The 21,560-nt window shown below is 37.1% G+C and overlaps 1 protein-coding gene across 1 annotated transcript in view; it reads left to right on the top strand.

The window, feature by feature from the left end:
- UBR3 (ubiquitin protein ligase E3 component n-recognin 3) overlaps window positions 1-8,365 on the top strand; it is a 227,307-nt gene extending 218,942 nt beyond the window's left edge. Inside the window, exons 37-39 of the mRNA XM_073807594.1 lie at window positions 4,284-4,493; window positions 5,497-5,636; window positions 5,933-8,365. Coding sequence (XP_073663695.1) covers window positions 4,284-4,493; window positions 5,497-5,636; window positions 5,933-6,050 — 468 coding nt within the window. The 3' untranslated portion in view covers window positions 6,051-8,365. The remainder of the gene's footprint in view (window positions 1-4,283; window positions 4,494-5,496; window positions 5,637-5,932) is intronic.
- Window positions 8,366-21,560: the final 13,195 nt, after the last annotated feature.

Here is a 21,560-nt window from a genome sequence, read left to right as displayed (position 1 = left end):
AGGTAATTTTTGTGGCTTTTTTAGTAAGTAAAATTGATGTTATGGAGAAAGGGAAACCAGAGATTATTTAGTGGTGAAGAAAATCTGGATTATTGTTTTGTTAGCCAGCAGAAATTAGACAGAATGTAACCAATGCAAGACACATTTGAGAAAAATATATAGTCCTTGGTGACCAAGTGTACATGACTTTAAAATCTTGAACTCAAGTCATCAGAAGAGTAGTAACTAGTATACATAGTTCCGATAGGAACCTGCTCCTGCTTAAAAACCACTGATGATGGATGTCCCATTGGCTATGGAGAAAGACAGGAATCTTTACATGGCATTCACCATCTTGCTTGCCTTTCTAACTTCATTTCATACCACTTCCCAGCCACCACCTTGCTTAAACCACGAAAGAATATTTCTTAAGTATGCTATGCATTTTTAAAACATCTGTGCTATTGCTTATTGCTGTTACTTTTATTTAAAGCAATCTTCCTACTGTTTTCCTGTTAATCACCCGTGAAGGCTTTGCTAAGATAAATGTTACCTCTTCTATAAAGCTTTATCTGAGAGTCCATCTCCCTCTATTATGTATGATAGTACTTTTGCCACTGTTTCTAATAGTTGCCATGTTTATCACTTTTGTTTGTTTAATGTGTCTGAATGGGGACTCCACAAGGCAAAAATTGTTTCTTGTTTATTCTTGAATCCCTAGTTCCTGGAAAGTGCCTAATATAGACTAGTCACCTAATAAATATTTGTGAAACAATTAAATGGTGGATTAATGTCATTGGGAGAAATAGAACTGATGAAAGGGGAACCGATTTCAGGAAAAACGAGAATTTTAATTTAATGTCAAAGGAACAATAGAAAAATTAGTATTTCAGATGGAGGGTGTCACTAGACTTAATTCTTAAAACATTGAAGTGAATAACAAAGGCAAGGTAAGCATAAATAATAAATGTCTCTGCTTTTGTTCATTTTCAATTGAAATCCTTAAAGAGATATTATCTCATTTTATACTTTTTTTAAAAGGAAAGGAAAATTGAAGAAGTTAATTGAACCTTGTGTACTATGTATAAAAATATTTTCCTATCTAGTAATTGCTTTATTCACAATTATAGCTATAATCTGAAGTTATATTTTGATGTCTGAAAACCTATGAGGAATGTCTTGGAGTAAGAGTTGGGTATTATTGTAGAACCAGGACAGAAGAAAAAGTGATGAGCATACTTAAAATTATTTTGTCTTCATATGTGCCATGGGATAAGCAATAGATAAAAACGAAATCACTTGATAGTATAAGAATAAGCCTACCTTTTTAGATGAATGATTATTGTTGTGAATATTGATAGAAAATAAGAATTTACCATTTAAATATATTTCATCTTTTTGTAAAATTGAGTGATAACTATTTGTTTTAGAGTCAGAACAGTAGATATTTATTTATTTATGCTTATGCAGAATTTTTATGTTATTTGAATTCACCCCTATCTGACCTGCATCCCTACACTTGTCCCTTCACTCTGTTCTGTCTCTAACCTCAACTCTGTCCATTTGTCAACCAGATTTCTTTTTAACCAGCAACTTTAAATTTGAACAGAGAGACTTAGATAAATATAAACAGTGATTGGAGCTGAATAGTGCAACAGCTTCCCTTGAAAGATAGTCTGAATTACTGCTTCTCCTTTCTTGTAACAGCTAAGATTCTTTGATTGCAAACAGTTTGGTTGCAAACCTCTGGTCTGTTTTCTCTGAAGTGCTACTGCTAGATGACTCCATCTCAGCTACTTTCCTTCCCTATATATATGCTCCAAATTCAGATTCCTGGGAGAGAGAATCTGACTGGCCTAATTTGCATCATATGTATACCCCTGTGATGGGGCAGGATCTTGTGATGGGGCAACCCCATCAGATCTGTATGGAGCAGGAAAAGAGGTTATTCTCCAAAATAAGTCATAATGCTGTCAATGTAGGAAGGCAGATGAGGTTGCCAGACAAATTGGAAAAAACGAACACTGGTGGCCCGCTACCTTCACATCTTACCTCCCCAGCACATAGACATCCTTCTTCTCATTCACAGAGTTTCATTTCTTCCCCTGTTTAAAATGATGTAACTGTTCCCTTTACAACCACAGATGCAGCCACCATTTCCCAAATACCTAACCTGAAGTCACATCCTGTAGTTATATCATCAAGCTTCCCTGAATCCAGAGGCTCTGGGAGATGTCCATTCCTTCTGTGATTTATTGTTCTTACACCCCAACGGCCTGGAAATTTTTAATTAGCACCTACTCACCCTGAATTCAGTAGTAGGAGAAAGGAAAAGAGAATGAAAAATTTTGCAAAAATATATGCCACAACAAGCAAGAAAATTTTAAATTAGTCATAAAACTGTAGCTAATATACAGTCAAATATATGACTTTCTTCTTTCACCTTCTTTGACCAGCACCTCAACTGGTTGGATTTATTTGAACAAAGATGTGATCCAAACTTTATTCTGAGAGGTCTGAGCTCAGTGATTTGTCCTGTCATGCTTATATAAGACTGTACTAGTTTTGTGTGAAATGTTTACCTTTCAAGCCTGAATGCGCTAGGGGTAGGGGTGGGGTGTATCTCTGAGTTTCAAACATACTGATACAGGAGGTATTTCTATTTTATTTGATGAGGTCACTCCCTCCAGACAATACTGTAAGCCATTCCCTTTCTTTTCCGAGTGGTATTAGGGAAGCTAGAGTGGTCAGATGACATTTAGTTTTTAATTCGGTGGAACTATTATTATGTTCCTTGTTGGCAGATCGCACACAGCCTCCTTACAATAGTACTGAAACCACAGAAGAATCCAGAATAGCAGGGAAACAGAAATTAAAGACCGAATTTTTAGGTCTAATTATGAGAGATGCCACCCTCTGGTTCCCAAACCTGTGCACTCCATCTGTAAGAGAACAGTCAATCACCCTTATGTACTAGTTGCTTTTTTAGGTCGTATACCTCATTCTGTAGGAGCATATACCTCATTCAATAGGTGTTTCCCTCTAGTTGGTACCATCTAAAAATTCATCAGCAAAGTAGTTCAGCATTTAAAAGACCAGTGATTTTTTTCAGTTGATTGACTATATGTTAAGATCAGTTAATTCCATAGACATCCACCTATTGTGTTACATCTTTCTTTATGAAGAAAATTCTTTGATTAGAGACCATGTGGTGTGTGCTACTGGGTAATTTACAACCTAATCTGGATCAGTATCAAGTTCAATGAGGACAAATTGCTGTTCCTTCCACTGATGGAAGGGTTCCATATATAATGAACCCGTTACAGAATATGCAGTCTTTGGAGTCCGGAGTTGGGCACTGAGTATTGGCAAACAGCATATTGTGAGCCCATATATTGTCCTTATCCTTGCTTCCATGGCTGCTTTATCCATGAACATATTGATAAACACCAAGCTGGATACTTAGTTATTAGACTGATTTAGATGGATTATGGCTATAAGTAATGTGAGATGATCACCACGTGAATTGCCAGCCTCCATACTGTTTCTTAAGATAATAGATTCATACTACATTTTATCTGATTTAAGTGTTAATGAAGTAGCATCTAGAAAAAAAATTAATGCTATTTCCAGTATTTTTATATAACTGCAAAAAATGAACAAAATACCCTGTAGGGAAATTTAACTAATTTGTTTTTTTTTTTTTCACACTTACTGAGAAAATTTATGAAAAGAGTTGTAGCCCCAGCACTTATGGATACAAAAGATCTTAACAGCTTGAGGTGTAAGATTTTTCATCTTCTAGGAATGAAAGATTATAAAGTATTGAAATAGAAATATGAATTATAACCATGATCTTCCCTAAAGAAAAAGCCAATGAATTGTTTGTTTATCTAAGAAAGGTCAAAAACTTGGTTTTGAAAAATGTGTATAACTGTTTAAAATTATGTATTAAGAATATTTAAAAACAAGTACATCTACGTATATTTTCCATGCATGCTTAGTTATATTTAATATTTTTCTTTTAAAGTAATAACAAATTTCAAAGTTTTAGGTGCTTAGTCTAAAAACTCACATCATGTTTTAATTGAAAATTACATTAAAATAGAGAATCATAATTGTTGAAGTACTATTTTAGTCATTTGTAAAATGGAAATGGGAAGAGTGTTAATAAAGAAAATAAGCCACATTCTTGGAGACAGATTTTCTTTTCTTTAAAAAAAAAAGGCCTTTTAAAAAATAAATATTTTGTGTTAGTGACTTAAATACATAGGACTAATGAATATTTTTGAATAATGTTTTAGGCCTTGCTTATCCAAGAGTCAAGATGGAAATTGCCACACCTACTACAGTTGCCTGAAAATTATAACACCATCTTCCAGTACTACCACAGAAAAACCTGTAGTGTCTGCACCAAGGTTCCTAAAGATCCTGCCGTTTGCCTTGTTTGTGGTACTTTTGTATGCCTGAAAGGACTTTGCTGCAAGCAACAAAGTTACTGTGAATGTGTATTGGTAAGCAAGAGTAAATCACATGGAAATGTGGTATATATGGTCAAGCCAGCTCTTCAAATTTAACTACTCTTTGAATTAAATACACAATACATATAAGGATCTTGTTTTCGTTGTTGTTGTTTTATTTATTTTTAACATCTTTATTGGGGTATAATTGCTTTACAATGGTGTGTTAGTTTCTGCTTGATAACAAAGTGAATCAGTTATACATATACATATGTTCCCATATCTCTTCCCTCTTGCGTCTCCCTCCCTCCCACCCTCCCTATCCCACCCCTCCAGGCAGTCACAAAGCACCGAGCCCATATCCCTGTGCCATGCGTCTGCTTCCCACTAGCTATCTACCTTACGTTTGTTAGTGTGTACATGTCCATGACTCTCTCGCCCTGTCACAGCTCACCCTTCCCCCTCCCCATATCCTCAAGTCCGTTCTCCAGTAGGTCTGCGTCTTTATTCCTGTCTTACCCCTAGGTTCTTCATGACATTTTTTTTTCTTAAATTCCATATATATGTGTTAGCATACGGTATTTGTCTTTTTCTTTCTGACTTACTTCACTCCGTATGACAGACTCTAGGTCTATCCAGTAGAAGGGTAAAAACAAAAACAATGACAACAACAAAAAAACACCTGGGGTTTTATTTAAGTGGGTAAAACTTTTCCTAAGTGCAGCTTCAGTTCCTCTCCCTAATCCCGCTGCCCTTTAATGGTATATATGTTCAGATGTTGTGCTGTGAAACAGCAGTCATATATGCTGTTGTAGACACTAGCCTCTGAATTAGGTTTAGGTTAGCTCTTAATTGATTTCCGAGGTAATCCTTATCCAAATTCCTCCTCATGTATTGTTAATAAAGTATTAAGAATGAGTTAATAAATTTAACTTAGGTGAAATCTGATTTTAAAACATTTAAATATTTCTGTGTTATTTAGAAGACAAGGCATTCTTGATTTTCTTATGAAGTCCATTTGATTATGAAGTTCAGTCATATATTTTTAATTTTTTAGCATTCTCAGAACTGTGGTGCTGGAACAGGGATTTTCCTTTTGATCAATGCATCAGTGATTATCATCATTCGAGGGCACCGCTTCTGTCTCTGGGGTTCTGTGTATTTGGATGCTCATGGAGAGGAAGACCGAGATCTTAGGTTAGATGTGCATGGATATATCCACATGTTTTATTGAAGTTTGGCCAGTAAGAATAATTTACCATTCCTGACTTTGTAATTATAATAATAATTATTTTTTTAATTTCTGGCAGTCATTAATTTAGAACTATTTCTATTTTGGGGGATATTTTCCCCATCATCATGTTAAAGAAATATGAAATAAACCAAATTACTATGTTAGATTTTTGCCATAAAGAATCTATTTTTAAAAATGTGTGTGAAATCTTCATTGTATTATATTACTTTTAATACTTTTTTTTCCCTTTTTATTCTAGGCGAGGCAAGCCTCTCTACATTTGTAAAGAAAGATACAAAGTTCTTGAACAACAGTGGATTTCTCATACTTTTGATCACATCAATAAAAGATGGGGTCCACATTACAATGGGCTGTGACTCACCACCTTAGCATTGCATTATATCATTTTCATTAAGAATTTATCAACAATAAGCTTTAACTTAATTTGGGGGATTAACGCTTTTGCTGAGGGAAAGAAAGAAAACATACATTATAAAGCCTTTCCAAAATTAGGTGCTTGGTAATCACATTAATGGTATAATAATTTTTTTTTAAGTATATGGAGAACATAACAAGTAAGAAGTTAAACCATTCTTTAGTGGTCCTTTTTTTGTTTAAGTCCACAATTAATAAGAAGCACAACTTGTTGACAAAATCATTTAAAAATGATTCTCCCAACAATGCATATCTGCTATTCATTGATATTTAGAGTGGGTGTGATTTATTTAAAGTTTTACTGCTTCTTTATATCTGTGTATTTTAATTTGCATCTGCTAAACGTAATGCATCCTTTCCCTCTGCCATTCTTGTGTTGATTTGAGATTTTTGCTGTATGTAATTAGAAAAAAATGTAAAACATGATTTATGTGAAATACTGTATAGTAAAATTTGGTCTAATAGTAGAACTTTACATTTTTTTCTTATTGTGAGGAATCTGTTAAAAGTTTAAGGCTTTGCTGAAACTTAATTCATTCTCAGGAATTTCATAAATATTCTCCCCAGGTAAATAATTGAAATAGTTGTAAAATAAGTAGATAGCTGCTGTTAATATAATACAGTACATTTTGGGGGACATGTGTGGTTGGGGGAGTCCCTAAAAATCAAAATTTGCCATTTCATTTGGATGAATCACTAGAGGTAGTAACAAACAGATTTTATTATAAAATCAGAAGTTTTAAGAACATATACATGGCAGATTTTGATTCTCTGCATGCCCACCTTTTATTACCAACCAAGTTTTTTTGTTTAAATGATTGGATTGGAAAAATGCTCTGACTTCCCCACAAATGAAGCATAGTTCTGGAACTTTCCTTATCAGCTCAAGAGGTTCATCTGTATTGTATCTGTGCAGTGTTAATCACTGCTATTTCTGCTCGGTTTCCTAAAAGGGAAGGAAAAGGGCTCAGTGGTGATGATCCTCATGAATGAGCTGTACATCTGCATTCTTGTTAGAAGCTGCTGTGAAAAGCAATTTATGTTTGTAGGGTTTTTAAGTTAGTAAGAATGAAAATGATTGAGCTAAAACCCACTCTGTACTTACAGAGGGAAGATGACAGAAAAGCATGTGATATATTGCTACCAAAATTTTTCTTCCAAATGATTCAATAATTTGATGATTATTTAATATATAGTGCTATCAAGCAATTCCTGGTACTTTGAACTTCCATGGCTTGTTATATAAAATTACATTTTTACATGTAAAAATAAACTAAAAAACATCTAATGATAAACTATAAAAATAAAGTCAGATCTGTGTTCTAAAAATTATTGAATGATGACATGATATTACAGGATATAAAAGTGGACATTAAGTGATGGCCTTGCATTCAAACAGAAGAGTAAATATTCAAATATGTTCAAAAAGTCAAAAAATTACCTATAGCTCTACAATAAAAATACAATATGGAAGTAGCTTGCTATTTTTATATACATTTCCAAAATATTAAGTTAACTTTCTGAAAGACTAGAATGATTCTGTTGAATTAAACAGCTGTTCTTTCCAACACATTGCTACTTTTTAAAATACTGTATCATAAGTTCAGCCTGTCTTATTTTTTGCATCCGTCATTATGGATACCAGACCAGATACTTTTGTTCTTCAGGTGTGGTTGAAGAACAAAATGCTAATTTACATCTCTAGTAAATACTGTTACAGGATTCATGAACTTGAATAATTATACAGTTTGAAACTCTGATGCTATATATACATGGTATAATGTACTCAGACTTTGGTTACTACATATTTAAAATGGAATGTTTTATGGTTGTGCATACGGATGTGAAGTGAAAATATTAGCCTTAACATTAAAATTTGGGTATTTGATAGTGTTTATTTTGATATTGGTGAATTAGTCACCAGTAAAATTTTAAAAAGCACTTGGTTGAAAATTGTACTTGAATTACATACATGCATGCTGCTAAACTAGAACTTTAATTTTTTCCCCATAACTTTTATAAGTCCCATTTATAAACCCACTTTTAAAAATAACAGGTCCAAGTTAGAGTGATGTGTGTATATTATTCAAAAAAATGTACTGGTGTGATACCTTGTATGAATGATCATTTAAATACAGTACATTACTGTAGAAGCTAAATCAATCTTTATAAGCAAGCAGAAATTACGAAACTAGGAATAATCAACATTGTAAGATATGTTAATAAAAACCTACTGTCATTTGGTTTGTGAAAGGTCCTTAAAATGTTTAATTCTTACATGTTTTTCTTTTTTTTCAAAGATGTTGACAATAATATGTGTAAGTGAGCATAGATGAAAAGATCAAAGCGTAACATCATAGTTGCTGTAAGGTGGAGTTAATATAAAGGGTTTGGTTTTCCTTTAACCACTTATTTACAGATCTAGTTCCTGATTCTTCTGTCTTAGTCTCATAACTAATGCAAAGCCTTTGCTAAGTGTTCTTTTAGAATCAGGAAATGGGTGAAGGGAGAGGAAATGGGTTTTTAGAGAAGGAAATGGATGTGCAGATCTGAAGAACACTGCTGTGGTCCTTTCTGCTTTCTGAGAATCCCCAGCTAAACTTAAGAAATCTGAAGGCTTTTATGATAATGTTTATTTTGATTGATCTGTATCTTGTTTGAATCGACAATCCTTGCCCCTACCCCTCCATCCTGTAGCTCACCAGCCAGTTATCAACTAGGAATCCATTTGTGTTCACAAACCTTTTTTTCTGTTTTATGTAATTTGATATTGATTTCTGTGACTTAGAAAAGATGCTGACTGAAAGCACCGAAGGCTTGGAGGTAACAGCAGTATTAGAGGAGGTGTGGCCCAAGGGTTTCTGTAACATCTCCAGGATTGTAACTGCTAACTCTCAGGTTCCTCTTGTTGGCTTGCATTTGAGGTCATGTTGAACAACAACGACAACAAAACAAAACAACATGGTTTTAACCACTAGAATCAAAACACAAAGACAAGGTGCATTCACTGGTGGTTATGCCTGACACTTGATGGTTAGTGGGAGAGCAGAAGACTTGTGACTGTCTCAGTCCCATTCACAGCACGTAGTTCTTTCCTTTAACGTTATGATCTGGCTGGTTGATATCAAGCATTGCTTAGTTCATCAGGGATGAGCTGAATGGCAACGTGATCACTTCTCTGTTCATGGCACTTCAAGCTCCCTTGGTAATGAGGCACATTAACTATGGAAGAGCTATTACCTACCATCCTAGTGTACAGTAATCAACTAGCAGTGGAGTGAAGCTAACTTCAACTGATGCAACACAATGAAAAGGCATAATGGGACCTTATGTAGAGCTGCCTTTGTGTGAGTTAAATCAATGTAAAATGGAGCAATACCAAAATTGATGCAGCCGAGCCCAAGAGCAGGCTAGAGAAGTAGAGTCAAGAGCACAAATAAAAGCTTGAGGGGAAGAAAAAGGGACAAGAGAAAGGAAAAAAGTCTAGAGCAAAGAGGATTCATATCTGATTACCTCTTATTAGTGCAGAGAAGCAGGTAAGAGTTGATAGTGGAACAGGCCTAGTATATGTGGGAGCTTGAGTTAAATGTTTAGACATATGGTAGGAGAGAATAGGCTAGAAATAAAGAGAGGTACCACAGAAGTCATACTGAGAGCCCAGTAGGGTTAGAAGCCATAACATCTAAATGGAAGCAATTAGAAAGGTTCTATGACTTTATAGGGCCCCTGAGATCAACAGGGTTTTTTTCTGACATCTGTTTATATTTACATGGTACATTTTAAGGCAATGGCTGCATTGGTCATACATAGTAGAAACCATAAAAAAGAGTTAAGAAGTAAAATGTACATCATACACTTATGTATATATATTTTTTACAGAGAGGTAAAAAGGCTTATAAAAAAATCAATACAGTGTGGTTTTTAGTATACAGGTAAAGAATGGATTACCTTCTACATGATGATTAGGACCAGACTGAAAAGGAGAAGAGAGGCCGATAGGAAGAAAAGAAAAAAAAAAAAAATCCTAGAAGGAAGGGTATTTTAAGAGAGAGAAACCAGTAAACATTAAGTGCTGTGGAGAGGTTAAGTGACATATAAGCTACAAAAGAATTCATTGTATTTTGGACTAAGTGATATCCTTGATGAGCATAGTTTTGATGAAATGGTAGTGGTAGAAGCCAAGGTATAGCTTCTGGAGGTGAGAAAGTAGAAAATTGACAATGAAGTAGAGGCATAGAACACAATTTTCTAACTCTCCCTAGAGTGTCCAGGACTTATCTGTGTCTGCAGGACACCTGGTCATGTATGCATCAAAATCTACTTCCAATTGGTTTTTATTCTTATTCAGATGGTATGTTACCATCTGAGTCTAGGGCATAAAGTCAACAGAGCTGGGTTTGAATTACCTCTCTTTATCTCCGTATAGTTAGGAATATGCCCTTTGTCAAACAACAAAAACCTGGCTAAGCAATGGCTTGAAGAAGGAAGGGGTTTATTAGTTTCAAGTAAAAGGAAATTTGAAGGTAGGCAGACCAGAAAGGGGCATCTGCACAAGGAAATCATTATGGTTCTAGGTTTCCTGTTTTTCTTTCCTACATTGTTAGAGTATATCATTCAACCTCATGGCTACTATGAGGATGAAAGCAAGATGACTGCTAACCTTGTTTTCCAGGCACGAAAATAGGACAAAAGCTTCTTCCTAAGGTTTTGTCCTTTGTTTAGCAAGGGAAGTCCTTTCCCAGCACACTTTTACATATCATTAGTCAGTACTGTCAGATGGCCACTACTAAATGCAAAGAAATCTGGGAAGGTAAGTGTTTTGGCTTTTGAGCCCCAGTGCTAGAGAAATATAAGGGGAAAAACAGACTGAGTGGCTTTTAGATAGCTAATTCAATGCCTGCCATGCTTCGGTTTCTCATCTGTGCAGGGGAGACAATAGCTAACACATGATTAAATGAATATAGACACTTCTGGATTCTAGTAATGGCAGATTAAGTGATTCCGACTGTTAGTTATCTATTGCTGTGTAACAAATTACCCGAAGATTAAAGCAGTACAGCATTGTTCGTTAGGTCACAGGTCCGTGGATCAGAAATCCAGGAGTAGCTTAGCTGGGTGGCTCTGGCTCAGAGTCTCTTACGAGGCTGCAATCAAGGTGTCAGCCAGGGCAGCGGTCATCTGAGGCTTCTGAGTATCATATGGATACTGTAAAGGAATCAAAATTATATAACTTTATCTCCAAGCTTCTCTTTTCTTATGTGACATTCGGGTCATTTTTTACAATGACCTTTACATTTCTTCAGATCCATGCCCTTCACTTTGGTTTTAGTTTTTCCAAAGGGGATATCCCTGGTGAATGACTATGTAGAGATGATTCCATCATCTTGTAGACCCAGGTCTACACATACTGATTGCTTGCCTTAAAATGGATGTTATAGGCAAGCAGTTTCTCCTAAATGTTCTTGTTTATTTAAAGGAATAGCTGCTTCAAACAAATTAATTTCTCCCTAATTTTCCACTACTAATTACCTGTAAAATAAAAATAGTTTATTTTACCATGCTCATCTATGATATGGTTTTCATCTATGATATTACCATACAGTAACTCTGCTGTTAAAAAAATTCATCACATAATTTTACTTCTCCATAAGATGATATAAGCAGTAAGGTTCTTTCAGATGTGTGAGGGAAATTAAACTCTTGGTTCTTCTATGTCTTTTCTCCTATTTGGTGCTTGGGATACTGATTTTATTTTATAGAGGGAAATAAACAAGACTTCATGGTAGCTAGCAGGTCTGACTCCTATCACACATGTTTTTAGGCATTTCCAACCCTGTTTTGTAAGCTCACTGATATTTAGTCTGGTATGTTGGGGAAATTTTTACAACAAAAAGGTATTTTATCCTAACATTGGAGTACACTTCCCGTATCTCAGCTATCCCGTAATTCTTTTTTTTTTTTTTTTTTTTTTTTTTGGATATGTGGGCCTCTCACTGTTGTGGCCTCTCCCGTTGCACAGCACAGGCTCCGGACGCGCAGGCTCAGCGGCCATGGCTCACGGGCCCAGCCGCTCTGCGCCATGTGGGATCTTCCCGGACCGGGGCACGAACCCGCCTCCCCCACATCGGCAGGCGGACTCTCAACCACTGCGCCACCAGGGAAGCCCTATCCCGTAATTCTTCATACCAACTCCACTAGATGGCGCAGTAGAGCGAGCGCTAGATCAGGACCCTGCGTTGCTGGAGGGAGGAAAGCGAAGCCTGTCAACTAATTATACTAGTGATTGAGAAAAGCATTTGTGAAAGCACTTGCTCTGTTGCAAATAATCTGAAATGGATAAATGAAGAGTGGGAGTGTCCCCAGTGGTCAGCATTTTTGACAAGATAGAAAGATGGGAGAACATTTGAAAATATGAGCACAATTTGAACAAATGCCTCTAAGGTGAGGTTGATTGTGTTATTACTATTGGTGTTCACTAGGACGGACACACACACACACACACACGCGCGCGCGCGCACACACACACACACACACACACACACACACACACACACACACTGCCCTCCTATCCCGACAGGAATCCTTGTTTATCAGTTTACTTCTTAAGGCTCATCCTTCCCCCCCCTTTTTTTTTTATCTCTTTGAAAATATTTTCTTCCTGATCTCATCTCAGTTTTTGGCCAGTTTGTGGCTCTAGCTGTAATCCCTTGGACTCTTTTGATACACTTTTCTCCCATCAGTATTATCAGTTTTATTCAAGAAACATTTTAACAGCCTGCTGTTCGTAAAGCCTTGCCTTAGATGTCAGGTATACAGAGCAGAGAAGTGAGGTAATGACTGTGAGTAAGAAGACATTGTGCTTGGCATTTTGTCCACATTATACTGTTTAATTCTTATAGCAACCCTATTGGACAGACATTATTTCCCCATTTTACTGATGAAGAAATTAGGCTGAGAGGCTAATTCGTGCAACATCACACAGTCAGTTAAGGAGTTGGAACGCAAACCCTAGTTTAACTCAAACTTATTGTCTACAGTATTTTGCAATATCAAAAATGATTAAGGTGGCCACAATGTTAAAAATGTGCATGAACCATATTTCTAGGCAGACTTAAATAATTGTTAGGATGAAGTTCCATGGGAATGCCAAGAAGGGTTCATTCCATCTGGGAGATCAAAGAAGGCTCAACCAAGAAGATGGGTTTGAGAGTGGCCTTGAAGGATGCATAGGATTTTATTAAACAGGTAAAAGCGATCGGGGCCTTCCGGGCTGGTAAAGTGCAGCAGAAGCAAAGGCAGGTTAGCTGTAGAGCACACACTGTATCTGGGGAATGGAGGCCTTTAAATGCCCAAAAGAGTTTCACGTTAAAAGCGATGAGCTATCCCAGGGGTTGTAGGGGAGTGATGTGCTCCGTTCTGAGATTTGAAGGGAAGAGTGCTGTGCCACTGTGAAGGAGGGGTTGAATCATTATTTTAGTGGTCCGTGTGAGAAATAATCAGGATCTGAGGGAAATGGAGAGAAAACTAAGGAACTGCAAAAAGGTGCTCAAAAGCCCAATCTACTGGATACTGGAGGTGAGGGACACGGGAATTGAGTTACTGAGCCTTCTAAACTCTTCTTTATTAAAATTAAATTACTTATTTTTTAAAGTTATTAAATTACCGAGTGGGTAATGATTCTAGTCACAACAACAGAGAGCACGGTGGGGGAAGCTTTTTGTTAGAGTGTGGGATTGAGTTTGGGATAGTTCTGGGGTCCCAATGACCTACACTTGGAGCTTTCTCACAGGAAGTTGTCTGGAGCTTGAGATGCAAACCTGGGGTGACTTCTGTGAGGCCATGAGGATAAGACCCAGTGAAAGAGGGCAGAGTCTCAGGAATACTTCCATTTGCAGGTAATTGTGGGGTCTGGTTACTGTACGGTAGGTGGTGGTATTTGTTAGACTAGGTAAGTCGATGTCCCTAACTAAGGGACTTGAGGATTGAGTGCAACTTGTCTCTTAGTGAATAGGAGGCCAGAGAGTGAGTGACTAGGCCAGGGTGGCAGAGATGCAGGGCAGGAGATAAGGAAGATTGTGCAGGAGATCTGGGGACAATGTAGCAGGAAATTCAGATCTCTTCCCACTTAAGAGTTTGGCCTCTCACAGGAGCGACCAGCAAAGGTGGGAGGTCCGCAACCAAGATTCCATGACGCACTGGAGATTCTGGCTTAGCGACAGTTAGGTCTTCTTCCACATACTTTCTCCACACCCACTTCCCTGGAAGCGCTCCCAGACACGGCTTTTAATTCACTCTCTATTTACTGTTACCTTCCTTAAAAGCAAACTCGGACTGTAAAGAGTAGCAAGAGGGAGATCTTACGGTGATCGAATAGATCTGTATTTGATTGTAGTTCTGTATTTGATTATACAGATCCACACATGTGATAAAGTGACACCCACACCTATTTTACCAATGTTAGTTTCCCAGTATTGATATCATGCTATTGTTATGTAAGATGTAAGCATTGGGGGAAACTGGGTGCAGGATATAGGGTCATCTCTGTACTATCTTTGCAACTTCCTGTAAATCTGTATTTTTTAAGGCAGGTGATTCTGTTCAGTCCATCTCTCTTTGATATCTTTGTTCTAGACCTATTGACTGACAACCAATTTGAGGCCTTTCTCAATACCCCTTAATTGTGTTTAAGCATCAACCTTGAAGTTTTTTGTTTGTTTTTTTTTAATTTCTTGGATTCAGCTCCGTTTGCCTCCAGATCTAACTGGCTAGCTTCCAATTCCAATAATACTCTGTCCCCCACCATTATACTTATTTTACTATTTTGAAAAAGAAAGATATATGATAAAAAGATATACCTACATATGTCCACATATATAGATTTGTAGGACAGAGTTTCATCAGTTAAGGGGTTTAACAATGACCCAATGCTCTTTGTTAACTCACCCATCCACCATGTTTATGTAGGCTCTGTGTTCTTGTGTTATTCTGTCTAAAGACCCTGATGCAGACAATCTTCCACCCTTTACTGGTAAAAAAACTAAAAACAGTAACAGAAGTAACTGTCCTAAGATGATTCAACCAGTGAATGGTCAGGCCAAAGGCAGAATTAAATCTTTCAAATATTTCAGCTGTAACTGTTTACTAAATTAGCCACTTTAAAAAAAAAAAGAAGCTCACCAATACTTACGACAAGGACCAAATGAAAACCAGACAGTGTGCCTAAAAGAAATATAAAACATTTCTATCTTTTATTGTCTGTGGAAATTGATGACAAGAAGTAGGATAGAGGAATATAGAGGTGTTTTATGTATTTATTTATTTTAAAGCAACAGGTACTTATTGAGGGCCTTAAATTCAAGACCCTATGTTGGTTGTTCCTGGGAATACAAAGAAGTAAAATGTACATATACTCAAGGGGGTTATGCTGTGGTTGGTGAAACATTAATTTACCTATAAACAGTAATTAGCAATGCATTTATAGTATGAACCACAAATGGCTAGTAGTATAGTAAAAACAAACAACTATAAATGTAGTATAGTAAAAAAAAAGAAATCTATAAAAACTTCCTAGGATTGGAGACACTGATATTCTTGAGGAGTATGGACCTTGAAGGAGGAGAAAGGGAACAAGAGATACAAGATAGGCAAGTAGAGGGCTGATGTTCTCAATCTACTAGGAGGAAATAGAAGCATAGACTTTTCTTCTGCTTACTTTGGGCTTAATTTGCTCTTCTTTTTCTAGTTTCCTAGGGTGGAAACTTAGAATACTAATTTTAGATCTTTCTTCTTTTCTAATAAATGCAGTCAATGCTATAAATTTCTCTCTGAGCACTGCTTTTGCTGCATCCCACAAATTTTGATAAGTTGTGTTTTCATTTTCTTTAGTTCAAAATATTTAAAAATTTCTCTTGAGATTTCTTTGACCCAGGTGTTATTTAGAAATGTATTATTTAATCTGCACATATTTTGGGATTTTCCAGTTATCTTTCTGTTATTGCTTTCTAGTTTAATTCCTTGTGGTCTGAGAGAAACTTCATAGGATTTCTGTTCTTTTAAATTTGTTTAAGTGTGTTTTATGGCCCAGAATGTGGTCTAGCTTGGTAAATGTTCCATAAGAGCTTGAGGAAATTGTCTTCTGCTGTTGTTGGATGAAGTAGTCTGTAGATGTCAGCTGTAGCCAGTTGGTAATGGTGTTGTTGAGTTCAACTGTGTCCTTACTGATTTTCTGTCTGCTGGATCTGTCCATTTCTGAGAGAGGGGTGTTGAAGTTTCCAGCTATGATAGTGGATTCATCCATTTCTCCTTGCATTTCTATTAGTTTTTGCCTGTTTGACGATCTGTTGTTAGGCACATACACATTAAGAATTGTTACGTCTTCTTAAAGAATTAACCCCTTTACCACCATATAATGCCCTTCTTTATCCCTGATCACTTTCCTTACTTTGAAATCTGCTCTGTCTGAAATTAGTATAGCTACTCTTGCTTTCCTTTCATTAGCGTTAGCATGGCATATTCCTCATCCATTTATGTTTAATCTACATGGGTCTTTATATTTAAGGTGAGTGTCTCGTAGAGAACATACAGGTGGGTTCTGCTTTTTGACCCACTCTGACAATCTGTCTTTCAGTTGGTGCATTTAGACCATTGACATTCAAAGTGATTACTGATATAATTGAATTAATATCTACCATATTTGTTACTGTTTTCTATTTGTTGACCTTGTTCTTTGTTCCTATTTTTGTCTGCCACTCTTCCTGCCTTTTGTGCTTTTAATTGAGCATATGATTCCATTTTCTTTCTTTTTTAGTGTATCAGTTATACTTCTTTTTTAAAATACTTTTAAAAATGGTTGCCCTAGAGTTTGCAATATACATCTACAATTAACCCAAGTCCGTTTTCATATAACACTATACCACTTTATGGGTGGTATGAGTGCCTTATAATAACAAAATAATACTAATTCCTTCCTCCAGTCCCTTGTACCATTGCTGTCATTCATTTCACTTATATATAAGTATACAAAAGCATGTGTGTGTATAAAATCTAATACACATTGTTGCTATTATTATTTTGAACACTGTTATCTGTTAGATCAATTAAGAATAAGAAAAATAAAAATTTTAATTTTACTTCATTTCTTCTTTCTTTGATGTTCATCCTTTCTTTATGCAGATCTAAGTTTCTGACCTATATTATTTTCCTTCTCTCTAAAGAACTTCTTTTAATATTTCTTGCAAGGCAGATCTACTGGACAACAAATTTCTTCAATTTTTATTTGCCTGAGAAAGCCCTTATTTTTTCATTTTTGAAGGATGATTTGACAGGGTACAGAATTCTAGGCTGATGGATTTTTTCTTTCAACACTTTAGGTCTTCCACTCCATTCTCTTCTTGCTTGAATGGTTTCTGAGGAGGAGTCAGAGGTAATTCTTATCTTTGCTCCTCTGTATAGGTAAAGGTTTCTTCCTTCTGGCTTCTTTCAGGATTTTCCCTTTATCTTTAATTTTCTGTAGTTTCTGAAGATGATATGCCTAGGTGTAGTTTATTTTGTTTGTTCTTGACATTTATCCTGCTTGGTGTTCTTAAGATTATTGGATTTGTGGTTTGGTGTCTGATACTAAATTGGGGAAATTCTCAGTCATTATTGTTTCAGATATTTCTTCCCTTCCTTTCTCTCCTCCCTCTTGTACTCGCCCTATGTGTATGTTTCACCTTTTGTAGTTGTCCCACAGTCCTTGGATAGTTTGTTCTTCTTCTCAGTCTTTGTTCTCTTTGCTTTTTGGTTTTTGAGGATTCTCTCTCTATATCCTCTAGCTCAGAGATTCTTTCCTCAACTGTGTCCAGTCTACTCGTATGCCTATCAAAGGCCTAATTCATTGCTGTTCCAGTGTTTTTTTATCTCTAGCATTTCTTTTTGGTGCTTTGTTAGGATTTCCATCTCTCTACCTACACTCTCCATCTGTTTTTTTTTTTTTTTTTAGCGGTACGCGGGCCTCTCACTGTTGTGGCCTCTCCCTTTGCGGAGCCCAGGCTCCGGACGCACAGGCTCAGCGGCCATGCCTCACAGGCCCAGCCGCTCCGCGGCATATGGGATCTTCCCAGACCGGGGCACGAACCCGTGTCCCCTGCATCGGCAGGCGGACTCTCAACCACTGTGCCACCAGGGAAGCCCTCTCCATCTGTTCTTACATGCTGTCTACTTTATCCATTAGAGGCCTTAGCATATTAATCACGGTTGTTTTAAATTCCTGGTCTGATAATTCCAACATCCCTGCCGTCTCTGGTTCAAATGCTTGCTCTGTCTCTTTAAGGTTTTTTTTTTTTTTTTTTTGCGGTAGGCGGGCCTCTCACTGTTGTGGCCTCTTCCGCTGCGGAGCACAGGTTCCGGACGCGCAGGCTCAGCGGCCATGGCTCACGGGCCTAGCCGCTCCGGGCCATGTGGGATCTTCCCGGACCGGGGCACAAACCCGTGTCCCCTGCATCGGCAGGCAGACTCTCAACCACTGCGCCACCAGGGAAGCCCTAAGTTGTGTTTTTTTACCTTTTGGTACATCATGTAATTTTTTCTTGATAGCCAGACATGATGTATTTGGTTGTTTCTCAGTTATTTTTTCTCCCCCCTGAAGTGGTACAGGATGGCTTAGAGCTGGCTGGAGTTGGGTATTTCCCTTCCCCTGGTCACTTAGACTCTGAAAGTACCCCAGCAGGTCAGGCTCTGATAACTACTTTCCCCGCCGAGTTCAGGCCTTGTTAAAGAGAACAGAGTGGTCTGGCGCATTTCAGAGTGCTCTGACGCGTTGCAGTGCGTGGCGCTTTTCCCCTCCCGCTGACAGACGGATGAGGGATTTTTCTCTGATATTTACTGTGGGAAACTGGTCAAGCTCCTGGAGGTAAATCTCAACAGTATTGTGGGCCCCCCATGACCAGGTCCTTATGTAGTTTTAACTCTAGGAGCTGTGGTCCGCACTGAGCCTCCAGCAAGCCGTCGATTGTAGTTCAGGTTTTCCTACCCCGGCACTGGCTCCCGCAGCTGTTTCTGCTTGTGAGTCTGCTCCTGCTTGTGAGTCTGCTCCAGCAGCTACAACGCCCGGTATTTGCCTGTCTCTCCAGGCTTGGAGGCTGCAGTTTGCCTTGTGTCCTCCCCTCTCTTATGGATCCAAGAGAGTTGACTTTTCAGCCTGTCAGCTTTTTACTTCTTAAGACCAAGTGGCTACTCAAGCTCCTTGCTTGTGGAAACGGAAACCAGGAGTCCCAGAGCAGACCTTTGAATCGAAGAATCATCTAATTAGCTCTCTGATCATGGGTAAGTTATATAGTGTCTCTGGTCTCAGTTTTCTCACCTATAAAATGGGAGTTTTAAGGGCACTGACTTCTGGGCTCATTGGGAGGATTGAATAAGTTAGAATGGAGACTCCCTTGATGTTTTAGATGCTGCAGTATCTTCCTCCATTTGGTTAACTGTCTGTTTACTTTGAGTTTTGCCCATAGTGTTATTCATGGAAGAGAAATGCTTAATTTTGATGTCAGAATTATCAACTGTTTACTTTGTGCTTTGGGGAAGACTTATTTAAATCAGTAAAAAGTACTTAGAAGCCTAGTAGAAAAATGGGCAAAAGATATGAATAGGCAATTCACAAAACCAGTAACCTAAATGACTAATATGTCTATGAAGGAAATACTCAACCTCGCTAACAGGGAAATACAAACCGAAAGCATCATGAGATATTCTACTAGAGGGTGGTGTTCTGGCAGTACCTAGCAAAGATGAATATACATGATTTGTGACCCAGCTATCCCAACCCCGGATATTTATTACAGAGAATCTTTTTGCGTAGGACATGGGTAGGAGGTTTACAGTGCTTTTTTATTAGTCATCACAGAAGTAGTAGATACACATTGAGTAAGTTCTGTAGCAGTCAGAAATAATGAACTATAAGCGTACATAGCTGGAGAGATGATTGTTCAAAACCGTGGTGTTGGGTGAAAAAAGAATAATATTTATAGCACAAACCATTTATGTAAATTAAAAATTTATACACATAAAAACATAATTTTCCAGCTTTATTGAGGTATAATTGACATATAATGAAAATTATGTATATATATATTTATGGTGTACAATGTAATGTTTTGATGCAGGTATACATTGTGAAATGATTACCACAATCAAGCTAATTAACATATTCATCACCTCACATAGTTACCGGTTTTTGTGTCTGTGTGGTGAGAACATTTAAGATCTACTCTCTTAGCAAAGTTCAAGTATACAATACAGTTTTATTATCTGTAATCATCATGCTGTACATTAGATCTCCAGGAGTTCTTCATCCTGTATAACTGTAACTTTGTACCCTTTGTAATTTTAAAGAGTATATTAACATCCAAAGATAATATCAAGGAAACGTTCTCTAGGTCCTTATGTTTGGGGGCAGGGGGAGGACAGAGTGGGAAATAGAATTGGGGATGCTGGAAACAAGACAAAAGATGGACATTGTGTAGGTGGAAGATGATTATCCCAACTCTCTGACCCTAAGACCCCACCCCCCCAAATGAAAGCATCCTCAAGTTTTGTGAGGACGATTAACGTTACCATTGTAACAACAGTTGCTGTCTTTGATAGGTAATGATGGTGAGGGAAATATGGGTGAGGGTGAGGAAAATTTTATGAAACAAAAGGATTTTATGGAGATCTAATGATCTTTGTAAATTAGGTAAGGTTAAATTAAATCAACATACTTCTCAGATCATTCTGGTTAATGCCAAATGCAAATTGTAACTTCAAAATGCAGTTTTACAAATGTTTCAACAAATGATAGTCCTCTATACTTTCTTTTTATGTTTATCATTACTATTAAAAAGTTGATGTTGAATGCATATTCAGAAAAGTACACAATTCATAGTTGTTTACTTTAATGAATTGTCACAAAGTAAACATATCATCACCCAAGTCAAGAAATGGAATACTACCAGAGAAACCAGAAATCCCCCTGTGCCCTGCCCCAAATGCTGCATCCTTTCTCCTCATCAAAGACCTATTGTCTTCTAACACCATGGCTTAGTTTTGTCTATTTTTGAACTTTAGAACTTTTAAAGGCTTTCGTATAGTAGGAGTTTGAAAAACAATCTAAGGCTGAATATTATATTTGTACTTGATAAAGATTTCATTTTGTAAGTAGTATTTTTTTTAAAAATTGAGTTTCTAATTGTTCATTGCTAATATATAGAAGTTGAATTATTTTTGTGTGTTGGTCTTGTATCTTGTGACCTTATCAAACTCACTTATTAGTTCTAGGAGCTTTTTGTAGCTTTCTCAGATTCTTCCTTGAGGGCAATCATACTGTCTGTGAATGGGGACAGTTTTTTCCTTTCTAACTTGTAAGCCTTTTATTACTTTTTGTAGCCTCATTGCAGTAGCTAGGATGTCAAGTATGATACTGAATAGGAGTGGTAAGA

The sequence above is a fragment of the Tursiops truncatus genome, chromosome 7 (assembly GCF_011762595.2).
Source record: "Tursiops truncatus isolate mTurTru1 chromosome 7, mTurTru1.mat.Y, whole genome shotgun sequence".
NCBI lineage: Eukaryota > Metazoa > Chordata > Mammalia > Artiodactyla > Delphinidae > Tursiops > Tursiops truncatus.
This window is presented reverse-complemented; position numbering and strand designations above follow the sequence as displayed.